The sequence below is a fragment of the Balaenoptera acutorostrata genome, chromosome 4, assembly GCF_949987535.1.
Source record: "Balaenoptera acutorostrata chromosome 4, mBalAcu1.1, whole genome shotgun sequence".
In the NCBI taxonomy this organism is placed as follows: Eukaryota; Metazoa; Chordata; class Mammalia; order Artiodactyla; family Balaenopteridae; genus Balaenoptera; species Balaenoptera acutorostrata.
This window is the reverse complement of record NC_080067.1, coordinates 56,892,867-56,910,211: the sequence shown is the minus strand read 5'-3', so window position 1 is coordinate 56,910,211 and position 17,345 is coordinate 56,892,867. Positions and strand designations below refer to the sequence as shown.

The 17,345-nt window shown below is 35.6% G+C and overlaps 1 protein-coding gene across 7 annotated transcripts in view; it reads right to left on the bottom strand.

Annotated features, from left to right (window-relative positions):
- Positions 1–2,143: 2,143 nt before the first annotated feature.
- Positions 2,144–17,345, bottom strand: part of ECT2 (epithelial cell transforming 2) — a 64,455-nt gene continuing 49,253 nt past the window's right edge. For 4 of the 7 annotated variants that reach the window (XM_007197495.2, XM_007197496.2, XM_028162687.2 and 1 more), the window contains 3 exons: positions 7,578–7,685; positions 6,469–6,615; positions 2,144–3,465 (listed from right to left, as the gene is read on the bottom strand). In XM_007197495.2, the coding sequence (XP_007197557.1) occupies positions 3,376–3,465; positions 6,469–6,615; positions 7,578–7,685 (345 nt within the window). In that variant the 3' untranslated portion in view covers positions 2,144–3,375. Of the gene's footprint in view, positions 3,466–4,720; positions 4,990–6,468; positions 6,616–7,577; positions 7,686–17,345 lie in introns of all 7 variants that reach the window. The other 3 variants (XR_003621991.2, XR_003621992.2, XR_009008232.1) reach the window with 1 other exon arrangement.

The following is a 17,345-nucleotide window of genomic DNA, read 5'->3' as shown; positions in this document are numbered from 1 at the left end:
TGCCTTTTCCCCAATGTTTTAAAGTGCTACTTTTGTCTGTTTATGTATTTTCAATTATAATTCATTAATCTATTTGTGTTCAGTACACCAAAACTTCCAACACCTCAACGTCTTGATTGCTACGACTTTATAATAAACCTTGTTTCTAATAAAGCTTTGTATTTTGACTGGCTTTGTTTGAATCTATAATTCAATTTGGGGGAAACATTTTTCAAAAGTAAAGTAACCAATCCATGACTATGGTATAATATCTCTATTAAGGTCTTTAATTAACGTAAATAAAGTCCCATGGTCTTCTCTGTAAGATCTTGTACATCTTTTATTAGATTTATTCTTAAGTACTTCAGTGGTTTTTATGCTATTGTAACGGGTATCTTTTAAGAAAAAGCATTTTCAACCTGTTTGTGGCTAGTGTTAATATAATTGATATTTGTATACTGATTTTGTATCAGAATTTAACTTAGTAACTTATCTGTAGATTCTTTAGGATTTCCTATCTACACAATCATATCATCTGTGAATAACAGCAGTATTGGTTTTTCCTTTCTAATTTTTATACCATTTCTTTTTCTTACAATACTGCACTGGGAGGGACTATATTAAAATGTTGATTAAAGGTGCAGTAGGCACCCCTCTCCTTTCTGATCACAAAGAATATGTTGCCGGGCTTCTCTGGTGGCACAGTGGTTGAGAATCTGCCTGCCAATGCAGGGAACACGGGTTCGAGCCCTGGTCTGGGAAGATTCCACATGCCACGGAGCAACTAGACCCGTGAGCCACAGCTACTGAGCCTGCGCGTCTGGAGCCTGTGCTCTGCAACAAGAGAGGCCGCGACAGTGACAGGCCCGCGCACTGTGATGAAGAGTGGCCCCCACTTGCCGCAACTAGAGAAAGCCCTCGCACAGAAATGAAGACCCAACACAGCCAAAAATAATAAATAAATAAATAAAAATTAAAAAAAAAAAAAAAAGAATATGTTGCCAAGGTTTCATCATTAAGTATGATGTTTGTTATAGTTTTTTTGGTAGATAATCTTTTATCAGTTTAAGGATGTTCCATTCTACTCCTAATCTGCAAAAAGTTTGATCACAAGAGACAAATTTATTGGATGTTTTCCCTGCAACTACAGAGGTAATATAATTTTTCTCCCTTAACCTATTAGGAAAATATACTGATAAATTATCTAAAATTAGAATAACCTTGTGTGCCTGGCATAAACCCAACTTGGTTATGATATACTATTCTTCTTATATATTACAATATTTCATTTGTTAACATTTTGAAATATTGAATGTATTTTCACAAATAGGATTAACATTTCTTAAAATGTCCAAAGTTATCTGGAACTCATAAAATGAAATGGGAAGTTTCCTTCCTCTATTCTCTTTAAGTATTTGTGTAAGATTGGTATTAATTCTTCATTAAATATTGAATAGCATTATCCAGTGAAGCCATTTGGGCCTGGTGATTTTTTTCTAGGAATAATTTAAAATGTGGATTCCATTTCTACAGTGTTTATATGAACATTTATACGTGTTCTATTTCTTCCTATATCAGTATTAATAAGTTACATTTTTCTAGAAATATGTCTATGAGAATTGTGGTATTCTGTTGCAGTAATGAGTTCCAATTTGCTCACATCTTCCTGCATCCACACTCCTGGGTAATAGTACCTTCCCACACTGACTTTAAAGCTCCCTTTAAAGTTAAAATTAACTACCTGCTACACTTTGCCAGTGAACATCCAATACATTTCCAACTTCATGCCTTTTCTCACATCACTTCCTCTCCCTGGAAAACCCACATCTTTGGAGGCAACCATAGCTCCCTCCATCCCAATACAATGATAAAAGTTGTGTATTTTCTGCCAGAAAAAATGCATACATGCACATAAACACAAACTCTTATATAAACTATCATATAGGATTCACTACCTCCATTCTGCAAAGTAGATTCCAGATTAAAGACTCCTAACTTACACATTGCCAAGTATATATAATGCTTACAAATACTAATAGAGGGAGAAATAAGCAATAAATATGCAAGCAAATATATAACAGAGCAAAGGTTGATATAAGCATTCATACTGGCCTATGAAAATTTGTCTAAAAGAACTGTTTAAAACATGAAACATAAAATATACTTGGGTTTTAAGTATTTATTTACAAAGTTCTTCCTAATACAACTGCTTTTAAAATATAGCAATAAAGGATCATTTACTATTTAAAAGTGGTACATATGTGGCATAGAAATAAATCTATATAGTCAGTTAAACTATTATAACTGATAACTGAAAATTGTTAAATGACAATTAAACATTTGCAGTACTCCCTCAACAGGTAGGAAATAAAAATGCATTTATTCATAGGAACTTGATTAATTTGTATTACTGACTTAAAAAAAAATACTGTGAAAGATGACATCAGGGTTTGAAAAATATTTTACAAAAGCAAATAAATGTATTTCAGTTTTACACTTAATTATGAGGCCATGATAAAAATTTGACCATACACATATCTATGTATTTTACAGCAGGTTAGCCAACTTTAGAATTATTTCATAAAGAATATAAACAATCTTTACCACAATTTCCCCATGGTCTTATCCTTCAAAATAAAATTCCACACACTATCAAACTAAATCAAGATTTGCTAGTGGCTAAAATCACCATAAGTATATTGTCCCTTAAACAGCTACAAGTATACATCAGTATCACGTTTGTGCAAAATATACATTATTTTCTAATCTTTCTGCCCTTATCTCAATTTGCAAGCGTATTTTGAAACCATCTCCTTTAACTGTTATTCTTGTTAATAGGGGCAAATCTTTTAAAATCCACATGCTGTATCTTTATTTTTTAAATAAACTGCAAAAGGAGCAGTTAAATAACTACTTTAAATAGCACATGTGGACCAAGAACCCACTATTCAGAGATCTATGCAGGTTTTTATCTAGTCAGTACTGTGGTATCACTTAATTTCTGAACAAATTGAGATACACAGATATTTATTTCCAAAAATTCATTCATGGACACTATACAAAGAGATTCACAGCAGTATTTGGCGTCAGCCAATAAAATTTATTTACTGTATCACGTGGCAAAGTTACTAATATCATGAATAACTTAAATGACTGGTCTTCAATTGGATTCAACAAAGAAAAATTACATCAAAATCAATATAATTTTTTACATGAATTAACAAAAAATGTAAGAGGTTAACCTTACTCTTTCAAGAAGAAAATAAAATGGCATAGTTTAGTGTTACCTTCTTTCCAGCGTTCACCAAGTGCTAACGACAAGTACCATTTAAGTCAGTTTCTTATTTGAATATGAGGTTGTTTAAAAGTTTCTACAAATTAAGATTTTTTTAAGCTTCATATCAAATGAGTTGTAGATCTACTTAAAGTATGACTTCTCCTTTCAAAGAAGGAAGGAAGGCTGACAAGGGAAGGAGATGGGATGCCCTGTAAAGACAAAATATTTTGTACTTAAAATTTTTTCTTTTAAAAATTGTAATATACAGTTTAGTATCATACATGTCATTTTTACATTTTACAAATTATCATAACAATTAAGACATCTGAAAAGTCTAAACTCTTTAAATAAACAGAAACTTAAAATTAGGGGGAAGGGTGGGGAGAACACATAATTAAAACTATTTTAGCATTCTGAAAACAAGAAACAAATGGATAGACTACTACATATGAACTCAGTTGAAACAGATATATGCTTAGTGTTTCAGGTTTTTTAAAAATTATAAATTAGAAGATAAGTTTTGAGGTTAAAAAGACAAACCCTAGTGGCTTCTTCTTAACTTAATCATAAAGCAGAATTAAGAGGAGTAAAATTACTTCATGGGAAATAATTTTCTAAATTAAAAGTCATAAACTCTGAGTTTTTATATTATGTATGCAACCCATATTTATATGTCTGTATGTGTCTGTGTGTATGTATGATTTTGCTCCATATAAAAATTGAGCAAAACAGCAGTGCTTCTGATAATAGAGATTATTAATATACTAAGCTGTCTAAACTTATTGTTTCAGAGTGTCAAAGTTAAATATCATCAGATTTTTAATAACAAAGAAACACAGACATGAATACCAAACACTCAAGAGGGGGTGTAAATCAAAACAAATTATAAAGGTACTGTTTTATTTTAGCAGATATTAATGGCTAACTGTAACTAAACTTAGAGCCAGCAAGGTAGCTAGCTATAAGTTCTCATCAACTAGGTAGTAAATAAAATGAAGTGTTTAAAGAGCTAGGTTGGTAAAGTATTACCATTCAAGTGATAGCAAAGCAATGATTTAAGTAGATAGTATGATAGTTTACATTTTCCTCAGGTAAAACCTTTACGATTTGCCATATTAAAAGCATAAGTTTTACATAAATGTCATAAATCTAAGATTAAGAATCAGATTGGTAATATAAATCCACTTCACAGGACAATTACTACTATTTTTTAAATAATCATTTTCATAAATAAGAAAATCTCTAATGGGACTGATTTTTTCTGGACTTATGAGTAAATTATCTTGCAAACATATCTTTATGTGCCGATAAGCAAATAAACTCTATTAAGCCTATGTTGTTGTGAATTCAAAGCAGTTATAAAGTTGTGAATTCAAAAGTCCCCACCCACCTAATAAGTAATTCAGTGGAGAAAAATACTTTCTTTTTTCACAAACGCAAACTTCAAATAGCTAATAAGCTCACATTAAACTTCACGAGGCTTCTTTCCATTACTGGTTGGCATATCTCCTAATTCTTCACAAATGTCAAAGGTGACTTGGATAGAACTTTTTTTTGAAATTTGAAAACTCAGTATTTCCTTCTAGCATCTCTGAAAAACTAGCTCGTGAGGCAGAATGACGTATAGATCGAAACCAGGAGTTTTGAGAGCGCCCACCAGTAGAGTTTGAGCGCTGAACATAACCATGCTTAGTAAATCCAATTATAGTGCTTGTGGAAACAGAATGGGTAATCTGTTAGAACAGAAATAGGCAATTGAGAAGAGGACATGAATGTCTTAAAGATCTTTTAGGTACTTCTTATTTATGTTGTCTACATAAAATTGACAAAACCATAAATAATATATATTAATTTTCCAAAATTCTTCTATAAAATCCAATTATCTTCATTTGAAAAGCAATAATGTTTATAATAGTTACTATAAATGCAGGAAATAAACAAGGGATAGTACTTTGGCCTTCAGAAAGCTTACAATCCGATTTTAGTAAATGAATGCTAAATTTTGTCAATTTCAATATATTTTTCATTAATCAAATTTCTTTGCAAAAATTTATATCATCAACTAAGTACAACTTCTCTCTCACTGGAAGGTTAATCTTGATTAAAAGTCTGTATAAACATACTCATATTTAGCTGTAACCTTCGATGTATATTAACTAACGACTTAACTAGCTTTATGAAAAAATAAGTTATTAAGCATTATGTGCCTTTTCTGTATAAATTTTAACAATTAAAGGTAACCATTTATAAAACACCAAAGCACTCCCTTTGTGCACTTTGTGTATATTAACTTATTTAATCCTTACAACTACTACTTTAGATTCACTTTACAGACAGTGAAATTGAAACAGGAAGATCTCTAATAAGCTGACAAAAGTCACACAGCTAGCAAACAGCAGAAGCGGGATTTGCACATGTGAGTTCCAGAGTTCACATTCTTAACCACTACTCAAACTGCCTTTGAGTACATAACCACATTATACGTGAGTGTGTGTGTGTGTATTTACTCTCTACAATAACACCATAGGTAAGTACTATTAACCTCTTTTCTCTCATCTGCAAAAATGGGGATAAGAGAGAACAGGAAACTAGCTGAAGGACATACAGCTAAGAAGTGACAGTCACTTGCTTTTCTTAACCTTAGTAGATAAGGTTAATAATTTTTACAAAGGACAGATACATCACTATTTAGTGACAGTAATAAATGTTAGAAATGCCCTTAATATTAATTAAATGACTAAAATTCTGACACTGTTGGGAATTTGGATTGCTCAGGAAACATTTAAAAACATATACATGAATTTAGAACCCATATCATCCTTTGATATTCACGGCTTCAGAGATTATATATTCATCACGGAAATAATAAAAGAAATAAAACTGAGTCTCTGCTATATTACTGGAGCCAATCTATAAATAGAACCATCGCTATTTACATCAGTAAAGTGATAGGCCAGATTGAAACATGTTTCTTTCTTAGAGATCTACATCTCAATCCCAATAAAATTTCATATCAAACTACACATTAAGTAAGTCTCTAATTCATTAAGTGAGGTTTTCTCAGTTACTTAACCCAGTAAAGAGGTCAGATGCTTAGATATATCCAAAAAATTGATGGAGATATTAATATTTCCATCTTTAAAAAGTTAACAAATCCCACACCAACTTCATAAATTTGGAGTCATTTAGCCCATTAAATCAAAATCACTTACTGCTAATGATGATGTGCTAGACAGACGACTCATTACATGTTTATCATTGCTAGAAGGACTTCTTCCCTCCACTGAACTTTGGGATGTCATAAGAGCCCTTCGTAGAGCTCTTTTTGGAGTTTTGGAGAAAGAGAATGCTCTTGTAACCTAGAGTTAAATTACAATTAATTAAAAAACCTAGACAAATCTAACTGATTAGAACAATTATATGTAAACAAAGCCAAATTCACACCAAAAGTTTTTCTATAAAAAGTATATAGCAGAATTAGAATCTCTTTGGACAAAGCAGTGAGAAACTGTAGTACATTATAGATTACTCCATCTTGGTTTCATAGAGCACTAGTCCAGCAGGAGAAAGTGGGAGGGAAAATCTGGCATGAGAGAAGAAACCTGGGTGTTATCTGATTCTGCTACAATTTAGTTGTGAGATCTTTGATCCAAAGTCACTTAAACCTCAATTTCTTTAATTGAAAAAGTGTAGGAGTTTATTTGAATCATCACTGCTAACGTGTTTATCTACTATACATCATACATGTTAAATGCAGAGATACAATGATGATTAAAGTATAAAGCCTCCCCTCAAAGGCAAGGAAAACAACCAAAAAACTTATAAACCTAGCAAGTAGACTACAGTTGCAAAATTTTACCCGTAAAATTAAAATTCTAGTTCTACTTTTAAAAAGCCCTATTACCAACATTCTTGTATAGTCCTCAACAACTTCAATACTGTAAGGTAAGTAGCAAAGCTATCTTCATCATTAGAAGTCTGAAACACACTTATGGTAAGGAATAGATCCCAGGTTTCCTGACTCTACCGTGTGCCCTTTGCTGAAAAATATGAGGCAATTTCTAACATGAATGTGCACATATCTATACCTAAAACACCATCAGAAGTATCATAGTAACTAGAATGGGAAGGATAACAAGTTGTTATAATTACTGTGCCAAAGAATTCACTGAGTTAAACTATTATCTCTGTAGGCCATTTCTTAGAACCAAAAACAGCTTTGTTTTTATACACTACCTGATGTCTATGGCAATACTATTTTAATATACTCTGAAAAATACATTTTGGAGATATGCTGAATAATAATTTCACTAAGACTCACCTTTTTTGAAGTCTTTTTTATTGCTCTTGATGCTCTACTTAACGTACTGTCCATATCTTTCGTATTTACTTCAAAGGATTCTGGATCAGCAGTGTAAATAAGATTCTCCTGTTGAAAATTAATATTTTTATTTTAAAATAAACAAATAAAAATAAAAATACAGGGCTTCCCTGGTGGCGCAGTGGTTGAGAATCTGCCTGCCAATGCAGGGGACACGGGTTCGAGCCCTGGTCTGGGAAGATCCCACATGCCACGGAGCAACTGGGCCCGTGAGCCACAATTGCTGAGCCTGTGTGTCTGGAGCCTGTGCTCCGCAACGAGAGGCCGCGATAGTGAGTGACCCGCACACGGCGATGAAGAGTGGTCCCCGCTTGCCACAACTAGAGAAAGCCCTCGCACAGAAATGAAGACCCAACACAGCCATAAATAAATAAAATAAATAAATAATAATAATAATAAAAAATTAAAAAAAAAAAGATATCCTAAAAAAATAAAAAAATAAAAATAAAAAATAAAAATACACAACTGTTCCTAAAATCAAACCTTTAAGAACTTATATGCACACATAGGGAGCATATATAAATGAAGCTACTCAAGATTTCTGATGTGTTTGACATAATTTCTACTCTGAAATTTATTTAAGGCCTCAAAAAGTATATAACAGAAGGACAAAAACTGATTCAAAGAATCAGATTTTTATATTTTTTACAGTGTGTGTGTGTGTGAGTATAGAAATATTTTCTCTTCAACATGGCAAAAGTTCTCAAATGATAAGACACTGACTCAGGGCTTTTAAAAAATATACTATGCATAATATTTGAAATGTAGGAAAGAGCTCAACTGAAGTTGCCTAATATCTGAATTTACAAACATTTCTTAGTAACAAACTTTCACAACTGGGAAGAATTTTGTGGTTTAACACAGTATAAATCAGGATATAGTTAAATGTTTGCTGCCATCTTGTGGTTAATTTTACTTTATGAAATATCTTCATTAACTGTTTATATTTCAGTTCTAGAATTATTAGCCATCCTGTGGCTAGTAATTCAATAGATTTTATTTTAAGGAAATTTTTCCATTAACCATTTACATTTCAGAATCATGGTTATAAATTTAGAAAGGACTACATAAGCCATGCAGTCGGACATTGTGATAAACGCAGGAGTAATCTCTATAATAGGCAATCACTATACTGCAGAAATCCATTTTATATATGGATATCTAGAACTATGAGAAAAAATTCTTCCTTATAATGAGCAGTTTTTTGGCTTTACAAAAAGCTGTCTGCATCTCTTTCCTCGTCAGCACTCTGTTGTACGCACTAGCTCTGTATTTCCTTCTATGAACCTTTTTGTGGAACAATCCTTTATTTACAACAACATATTCTTGGCCCACAGAAAAAACAAACAAATCAAGGACCAGAGGAGGTGGTGGAATAGAAGGACGTGGAGCTCACCTCCTCCCACAAATATACCACAAATACATCTACATGTGGAATAATTCTCACAGTAAACCTGCTGAATGCCAGCAGAAGATCTCATAAAACCAAAATGCAAGAAAGATCACCACCTAACAGGGTAGGGCGTAAGAAAGAAAACAGGAATCGGGACGGGATCTGTGCTCCTGGGAGGGTGCTGTGAAAGAGGAAAGGTTCCCTCACCCTGGGAAGCCGCTTTACCAGCAGGGAAGATCAGCGGGGAGAGAAAGGGAGCTTCAGAAGTTTGGAGGAGAGCGCTGCAGCCTGTGTGCAACAAGAAGAACATAGAGAGACCTGCACAGAAGGCCCTGTTCATCTCACTGCAATCCCCAGCCTAGGACCCACATCTGCTGGTACACACAGGGGCTGAGTGCCAAAACTTGGGCTTCAGAGGACAGACCTGAGGAGAAGACTGGGATTGGCTGCATGGAGACAGCCTAAAGGGGCTGGAGTGTGGTCCACAGCTGCAAACGGGGGGCATGCGCAAGAAGGAACCCAGATCTGTCACTGACGCCCCATTGTTAACCTGCAAGCTCGAAGAGAGGGGCGGGGCCTGGAACAGCAGCCTCATTCTCAGTGTGCTCACAGAGGGTGAGGCTCTGCTTCTATGTTTTGGGAGCGAGCAAGCTTGGGTGAGCCGCCCACACATGGAGGCAGGGCTGAAACCCCAGCCTATGGCCAGTGGCCGCACAGCTTCAGAAGCAGGGTTGAAATCTGAGTGTTCCAGCAGCTGTGATATCTGCGGATTTGTGCACCTGAGACAGCTTTATAAACCCAGTGCCTGCAGGACATCGGAGTAGATTATTGGCGCTCCTGTGGCTGGGGCAGGTCTGGCGATAGCAGGTTCTGCTGGCGCTCTCACACAGAGGTGGGGCCGGGGTCTGGGCTGACTCAGTAGCTCCTACGGTGGGTCCAGGTGCTCGACCCAGTCCAGGTGCGCGACCAAGGCGTACCAGTGCTTGACCTCAGTGGTTCCATGTCAAAAGATCTATGCTAGTGGCTTTGTGAGCACAGCACCTGAGGGATACCCAAGCTTACTGCCTGAATTCCCATGGTTGAGGTGGGACTGAGGGCAGTGCCAAAGACAGTATACTTTGGTAAGCCAACACGACAGGTAACAGGCAAAACCAGAGAGCGACTTCCCAGTAGACAGCTTCTGCAGAGGAATAATCAGGGCCTCCTCTCCCAGCAGGGGCATTCAAGCCCCACCTACCTCACACCAGTCCAGAAACAGAGCTGGTGGCATCTACTCCAACAACTGGGGAGCAGACCCTGCCCCTGACAGAGCTGTGACAACCAAAGAGCAAAGAGGAGGCCACGCTCAACATCCAGTGCAGGCTCTGGTCATCACGGTAACAATCATACCCCCTATTAAGGGGATAACGGCTAACACACACTAAAGAAAAATGTGGCAGACATCCATAATAAAAACAGCCCTTGCACAAAAATATTACACTCATGAAGGCTACACAGGGAAACACAAAAAACAGCCCTTCAAGACCACAGCAGATAACTATTTCTCCTTAATTCAGAGTCAGAGAAATAGAAGTAAAATGAAGCAGAGGAAACACTCCCAATTAAAAGACCAAGAGAATTCCCCTGAAAGAACAACGAAACAGACATCTGCAGTCTAGCAGATCCCGAGTCCAAAAAGGAGGTAATGAAAATACTGAAGTAATTAAGCAAGTCTACCAATAGAAATGCAGATTACTGTAAAAAGGAACTAAAAACTATAAAAAGGAGGCAATTAAATTAGAAAACTCATTTGCCAAAACAAAAGCTGAGCTCCAGGCAGTCAATAGCAAACTGGATAATGCAAAAGAACTAATAAGTGATCTGGAAGATAGAATAATGGAATCACCCAATCAGAACAGCAAACAGAAACACAAATGAAAAAAAAAAAAAGGAAAGCAATAAACGAGACCTATGGGATAATATAAAGTATCCAGATCTATGCATAATAGGGATCCCAGAAGGAAAACAAAGAGAAAAGGGGATCAAAAATTTATTTGAAGAAATTATGGCTGATAACTTCCCAAATATAAAGAAGGAAGCAGATACCCAGGTACAGGAAGCACAGACGGTCCCAAACAAGATGAACCCAAACAGACCTACACCAAGACATATTATAATTAAAATGGCAAAAGTTAAAAGATATAAAGAGGATTCTAAAGGCAGCAAGAGAAAAAACAAAGCGTTAATTACACGGGAAACCCCATAAGGCTATCAGCTGATTTCTCTACAGAAACAATGAAGACCAGAAGGGAGTGGCAAGATATATTCAAAGTCTTGAAAGGGAAGAAGCTGCAACCCAGGATACTCTACCCAGCAAGATTATCACTTAGAATAGAAGGAGAGATAAAGAATTTCTCAGACAAGCAAAAACTAAAAGAATACAGCAATATTAAACCTATCCTAATAGGAGTATTGAAAGGTCTTCTCTAAATAGAAAAGAAGCAAGAATCTAGAGGAAAGAGAAATATCTCAATTGGAAAGTAAATCACTTAAGCCAGTATACAGATTAAAAAAATAAATTTTTGTGAAAGCGATGATAACTACAATGAACATCAAAACAATAAGCATGAAGATGTAAAAGAGGACATCAAAATCATAAAATGTGGGGGAGGAGAGTATGAAAAATATACAACAGATTCACAAAAACCAAAAAGAACAGAACAAAAGCATAAAACAAAAGAAAACCATCGGGGCTTCCCTGGTGGTGCAGTGGTTGAGAATCCGCCTGCCAATGCAGAGGACACGGGTTCAAACCCTGGTCTGGGAGGATCCCACATGCCGCGGAGCAACTGGGCCCGTGAGCCACAACTACTGAGCCTGTGCGTCTGGAGCCTGTGCTCGGCAACAAGAGAGGCCGCGATAGTGAGAGGCCCGGCACACCGCGATGAAGAGTGGGCCCCGCTTGCTGCAACTAGAGAAAGCCCTCGCACAGAAACGAAGACCCAACGCAGCCAAAAATAAAAGAATAAATAAATTAATTAATTAAAAAAAAAGAAAACCATCAAACTACAAAATGAAAAACAAAAAGGAACAAAGAAGAAATACAAAATCAACTGGAAAACAAGATTTAAAATGGCAATAAATACATATCTATCAGTAATTACCTAAAATGTCAATGGACTAAATTCTCTAATAAAAAGACATAGAGTGGGGCTTCCCTGGTGGCGCAGTGGTTGAGAATCTGCCTGCTAATGCAGGGGACACGGGTTCGAGCCCTGGTCTGAGAAGATCCCACATGCCACGGAGCAACTGGGCCCGTGAGCCACAACTACTGAGCCTGTGCGTCTGGAGCCTGTGCTCCGCAACAAGAAAGGCCGCGACAGTGAGAGGCTTGCGCACCGCGATGAAGAGTGGCCCCCGCTCACCGCAACTAGAGAAAGCCCTCGCACAGAAACGAAGACCCAACACAGGCAAAAATAAATAAATAAAAATAATTAAAAAAAAAAAAAAGAAGAAAAAAAAAAAGACATAGAGTGGAAGATTGAATTAAAAAACAGGAGCTTACAATATGCTGCCTACAAGGAACCCACTTTAGGGTGAAGGACACACATAGATTGAAAGTGATGAGATGGAAAAAGATACTTCATGCAAACAGAAATGACAAGAAAGTGGGTCTAGCAATACTCCTATCAGACAAAACAGACTCTAAAACTCATGTAATAAAGATAAAAAAGGACACTCTATAATGATAAAAGGGTCAATACAAAAAGAGGCTATTACACTCGTTAACATAACACTTGTTAACATATGCAATATAGGAGCACCTAAATACAAAAAGCAAATGGTAACAGACATAAAGGGAGAAACTGACAGGAATACAATAGTAAGAGACTTTAACACCTCACTCACACCAATGGACAGATCTTCCAGATATAAAAATCAGTAAGGCAACAGAGATCCTAAATGATACAATAGAACAGTTAGACTTAATTGATATTTTCAGGACATTACATCCAAAAAAACCAGAATACACATTATTTTTAAGTGCACATGGAATAATCTCTAGGATGAACCACATACTAGGACAAAAAACAAGCCTGAACAAATTTAAGAGGATAGAAATTATTTCAAGCATCTTTTCTGACCACAAAGGCGTGAAACTAGAAATCAACCACAAAAAGAGAAATGAGAAAAAAATGATTACATGGAGACTAAAAAACATGCTACAAAAACCAATGGGTCGATGATGCAATCAAAGAGGAAATCAGAAGATACCTTGAAACATATGATATAAAAACACAACCATAAAAAATCTATGGCATGCAGCAAAAGAAGTTCTTATAAGGAAGGAAATAATAAAGATCAAAGAGAAAATAAATACAATATAGATTAAAAAAACAATAGAAAAGAGCTGGTTCTTTGAAATGGTAAACAAAATCAACAAACCTCTCTTCAGGCTCATCAAGAACAGAGGACCCAAATAACAAAATAAGAAATGAAAGAGGAGAAATAACAACCAGTACCATAGAAATTTAAAAAAACATAAGACAATATTATGAACAACTATATGCCAACAAATTCAACAACCTAGAAAAAATGTACAATTTTCTAGAAACATACAACCCACCAAAACTGAATGAAGAAGAAAGAAAATTTGAACAGACCATTCACTAGAAGTGAAATACAATATGTAATGAAAAAACTCCCTGCAAACCGAAGTCAGGACCAGATGGCTTCACTGGGGAATTCTACCAAACATACAAAGAAGAACTTATAAAAACCCTCCCCAAACTCTTCCACCAAAAGATTGAAAAGGGAACACTCCCAAAGGCATTCTAGAAAGCCACCATCACCCTGATACCAAAACCAAAAACAATACCAAAGAAGAAAATTAAAGGCCAATATCTTTGATGAATATAAATGCAAAAATTCTCAACAAAATATTAGCAAACCAAATCCAACAACACATAAAAACAAGATCATACACCACAATCAAGTTGGATTCATCCCAGGGTCACAAAGATGGTTCAACATACAAATATCAATCAGTGTGATACACCACGTCCACAAAAGAAAAGACAAAAAACACATGATCATCTCAATAGATGCAGGAAAAGCATCTGATAAAATTCAATGTCCATTCATGATAAAAACTCTTACCAAAGCGGGTAAAGAGGGAACATATCACAACATAATAAAAGCTGTTTTGACAAACCCCCAGCCAAAATAATACTCAATGGTGAAAAGCTGAAAGCCTTCCCGCTAAAATCTGGAACAAGACAAGGGTGCCCACTCTCACCACTTCTATTCAACATAGGATTGGAAGTCCGAGCCACAGCAATGGACAAGAAAAAGGAATAAAAGGTATCAAAATTGGAAAAGAGGTAAAATTGTCATTACATGCAGATGACATGACACTAAATATAGAAAATCCTATAGACCACACAAAAACTATTAGAACTGATAAATTCAGCAAGGTAATGATACAAGATTAACATACAGAAATCTGTTGTATTTCTTTACACTAACAATGAAATATCAGAAAGTTAAAAAAAGAAAAAATCCCTTTTAAAACCATATCACACACACACAAAATATTTAGGAATAAACTTGACCAAGGAGGTGAAAGACTTATATGCTGAGAACGCTAGAAAATTGTTGAAGGAAACTGAAGAATGATTCAAAGAAATGAAATCATGCTCTTGATTGGAAGAATTAATATTGTTAAAACGGCCATACTACCCAAAGCAATCTACAGATTTAATGCAATCCCTATCAAGTTACTCATGACATTTTTTACAGAACTAAAACAAATAGTCCTAATATTTATATGGAACCATAAAAAGACCAGAATTACCGAAGCAATCCTGAGGAAAAATAACAAGGCTGGAGGCATAACCCTCTCAGACTTCAGAGAATACTACAAAGCTACAGTAATCAAAACAGTGTTGTATTGGCCCCCAAACAGACATATGGATCAATGGAACAGAATAGAGAGCCCAGAAATAAACCAACATACCTACAGTCAATTAATCTTTGACAAAGGAGGCAAGAATATACAATGGAGAAAAGACACTCTCTTCAGCAACTGGTGCTGGGAAAGCTGGACAGCTGCATGTAAATCAATGAAGTGAGAACACACCCTCACGCCATACATAAATATAAACTCAAAATGGTAAAGACTTAAATATAAGATGTGACAGCATAAAACTCCTAGAAGAGAACATAGGCAAAACATTCTGACATAAATTGTACCAATGTTTTCTTACGTCAGTCTCGCAAGGCAATAGAAATAAAGGCAAAAATAAACAAATGGGACCTAATCAAACAAGCGTTTGCAGAGGAAAGGAAACCATATAAAGAAAAGACAACCTACGGAATGGGAGAAAATATTTGCAAACGATTCAATCGACAAGGGATTAACTTCCAAAATATACAAATAGTTCATACAACTCTATAACAAGAAAACAACCCAATCAATAACTGGGCAGAAGACCTAAATAAACATTTCTCCAAAGAAGACATACAGATGGCCAAAAGGCACATGGAAAGATGCTCAACATCACTAATTATTAGAGAAATGAAAATCAAACCTACAATGAGGTACCCCTCACACCAGTCAGAATGGCCATCATTAAAGCGTCTACAAATAACAAATCCCAGAGAGGGTGTGGAGAAAAAGGGAACCCTCCTACCCTGTTGGTTGGAATGTAAATTGGTGCAGCCACTATGAAACAGTATGGAGGTTCCTTAAAAAAACTAAAAATAGAGTTGTCGTATGACCTAGGAATCCCACTCCAGGGCATATATCCAGAGAAAACTATAATTCAAAAAGATACATGCACCCCAATGTCCACAGCAGCACAATTTACAATTGCTGAGACATGGAAGCAACCTAAACGTCCACTGACAGATGAATGGATAAAGAAGATGTGGTATATATACAAAATGGAATAGGGACTTCCCTGGTGGTGAGCCACAACTACTGAAGCCCACGCGCCTAGAGCCCGTGCTCTGCAACGAGAAGCCACCACAATGAGAAGCCTGCACACAGCAATGAAGAGTAGCCCCCACTCGCCACAACTAGGAAAAAAGCCTGTGCTTTTTTTGCAGCAGCAGCAAAGACCCAATGCAGCCAAAAATAAATAATTAATTAATTTAAAAAAGAAAGAAAAGTTTAAAAAAATGGACTGACTACCCCTCAGTCATGAAAAAGAATGAAAGTATGCCATGCAGCAACATGCATGGACCTAGAGATTATCATACTAAATGAAGTAAATCACAAAGAGAAAGACAAATACCATATGATATCACTTATGTGTGGAATCTAAAATATGATACAAATGAACTTATTTACGAAAAAGAAACAGACTCACAGACATAGAAAATGTAAGAACTTATGGTTACCAAAGGGGAACGGGGTTGGGAGAGGGATAAATTAGGAGTTTGGGATTAGCAGATACAAACTATTATATATAAAATGGATAAACTACAAGGTCCTACTGTATAGCACAGGGAACTATATTCAGTATCCTATAATAAACCATAATGAAAAAGAATATGTGTATATATATGTGTAACTGAATCACTTTGCTGTACGCCAGAAACTAACACAACACTGTAAATCAACTATACTTCAATTAAAAAACATAAAATTTAAAAGTCTGTTAATTTTTCTAAACAGTTAGGTAAATACTTTTAATAAAGTATTTACTTTATAAGCAATAATAATTATACCTCAACGTCTTTGAAGATCAGATTTAACTATAATAAACTAAATGTTTTATTCCCACAGGAAATGTCCAAGTACTATACTGAAAAAGGTTATCTGTCTATACATTCTCCTCCATCTATTGTCATTGTCATTTGTGCAAAGATGAAGGGATCTATATCTATCACATACCTCTCCCATATATAATGAAGAAATCAAATTATCTTTTAATGGACCTAGATTTCATCCAAGATCTACTACAAGCTACCTGATTTCTGGTGAGTCATTTAACTTCAATAATTTGATTTTCTCATATATCTTCACTTTAATCTGTATAGGATAAAAATGATTATATATTCATAATGGCATTTGATTTTCAGAGATTGGACTAAGAAAACTGCACTGGCAACTTGCCTGACAGGAAAAGCAACTTGCTACAACTCACCTATTGCTCTCAATAAGATAAAAGAACAATAGAACAAAATACTCTCTCACAGATAGCCAAGTCAAAGAGCACTAAAGAAAATACATTATAAGTCCCAAAAGCTTCACTACAGCAGAGCCACAGGAGCCGTAAGGCTATGAGGCCTTATATATGAGGCCCTGTCTATAAGCTAGGGACTCA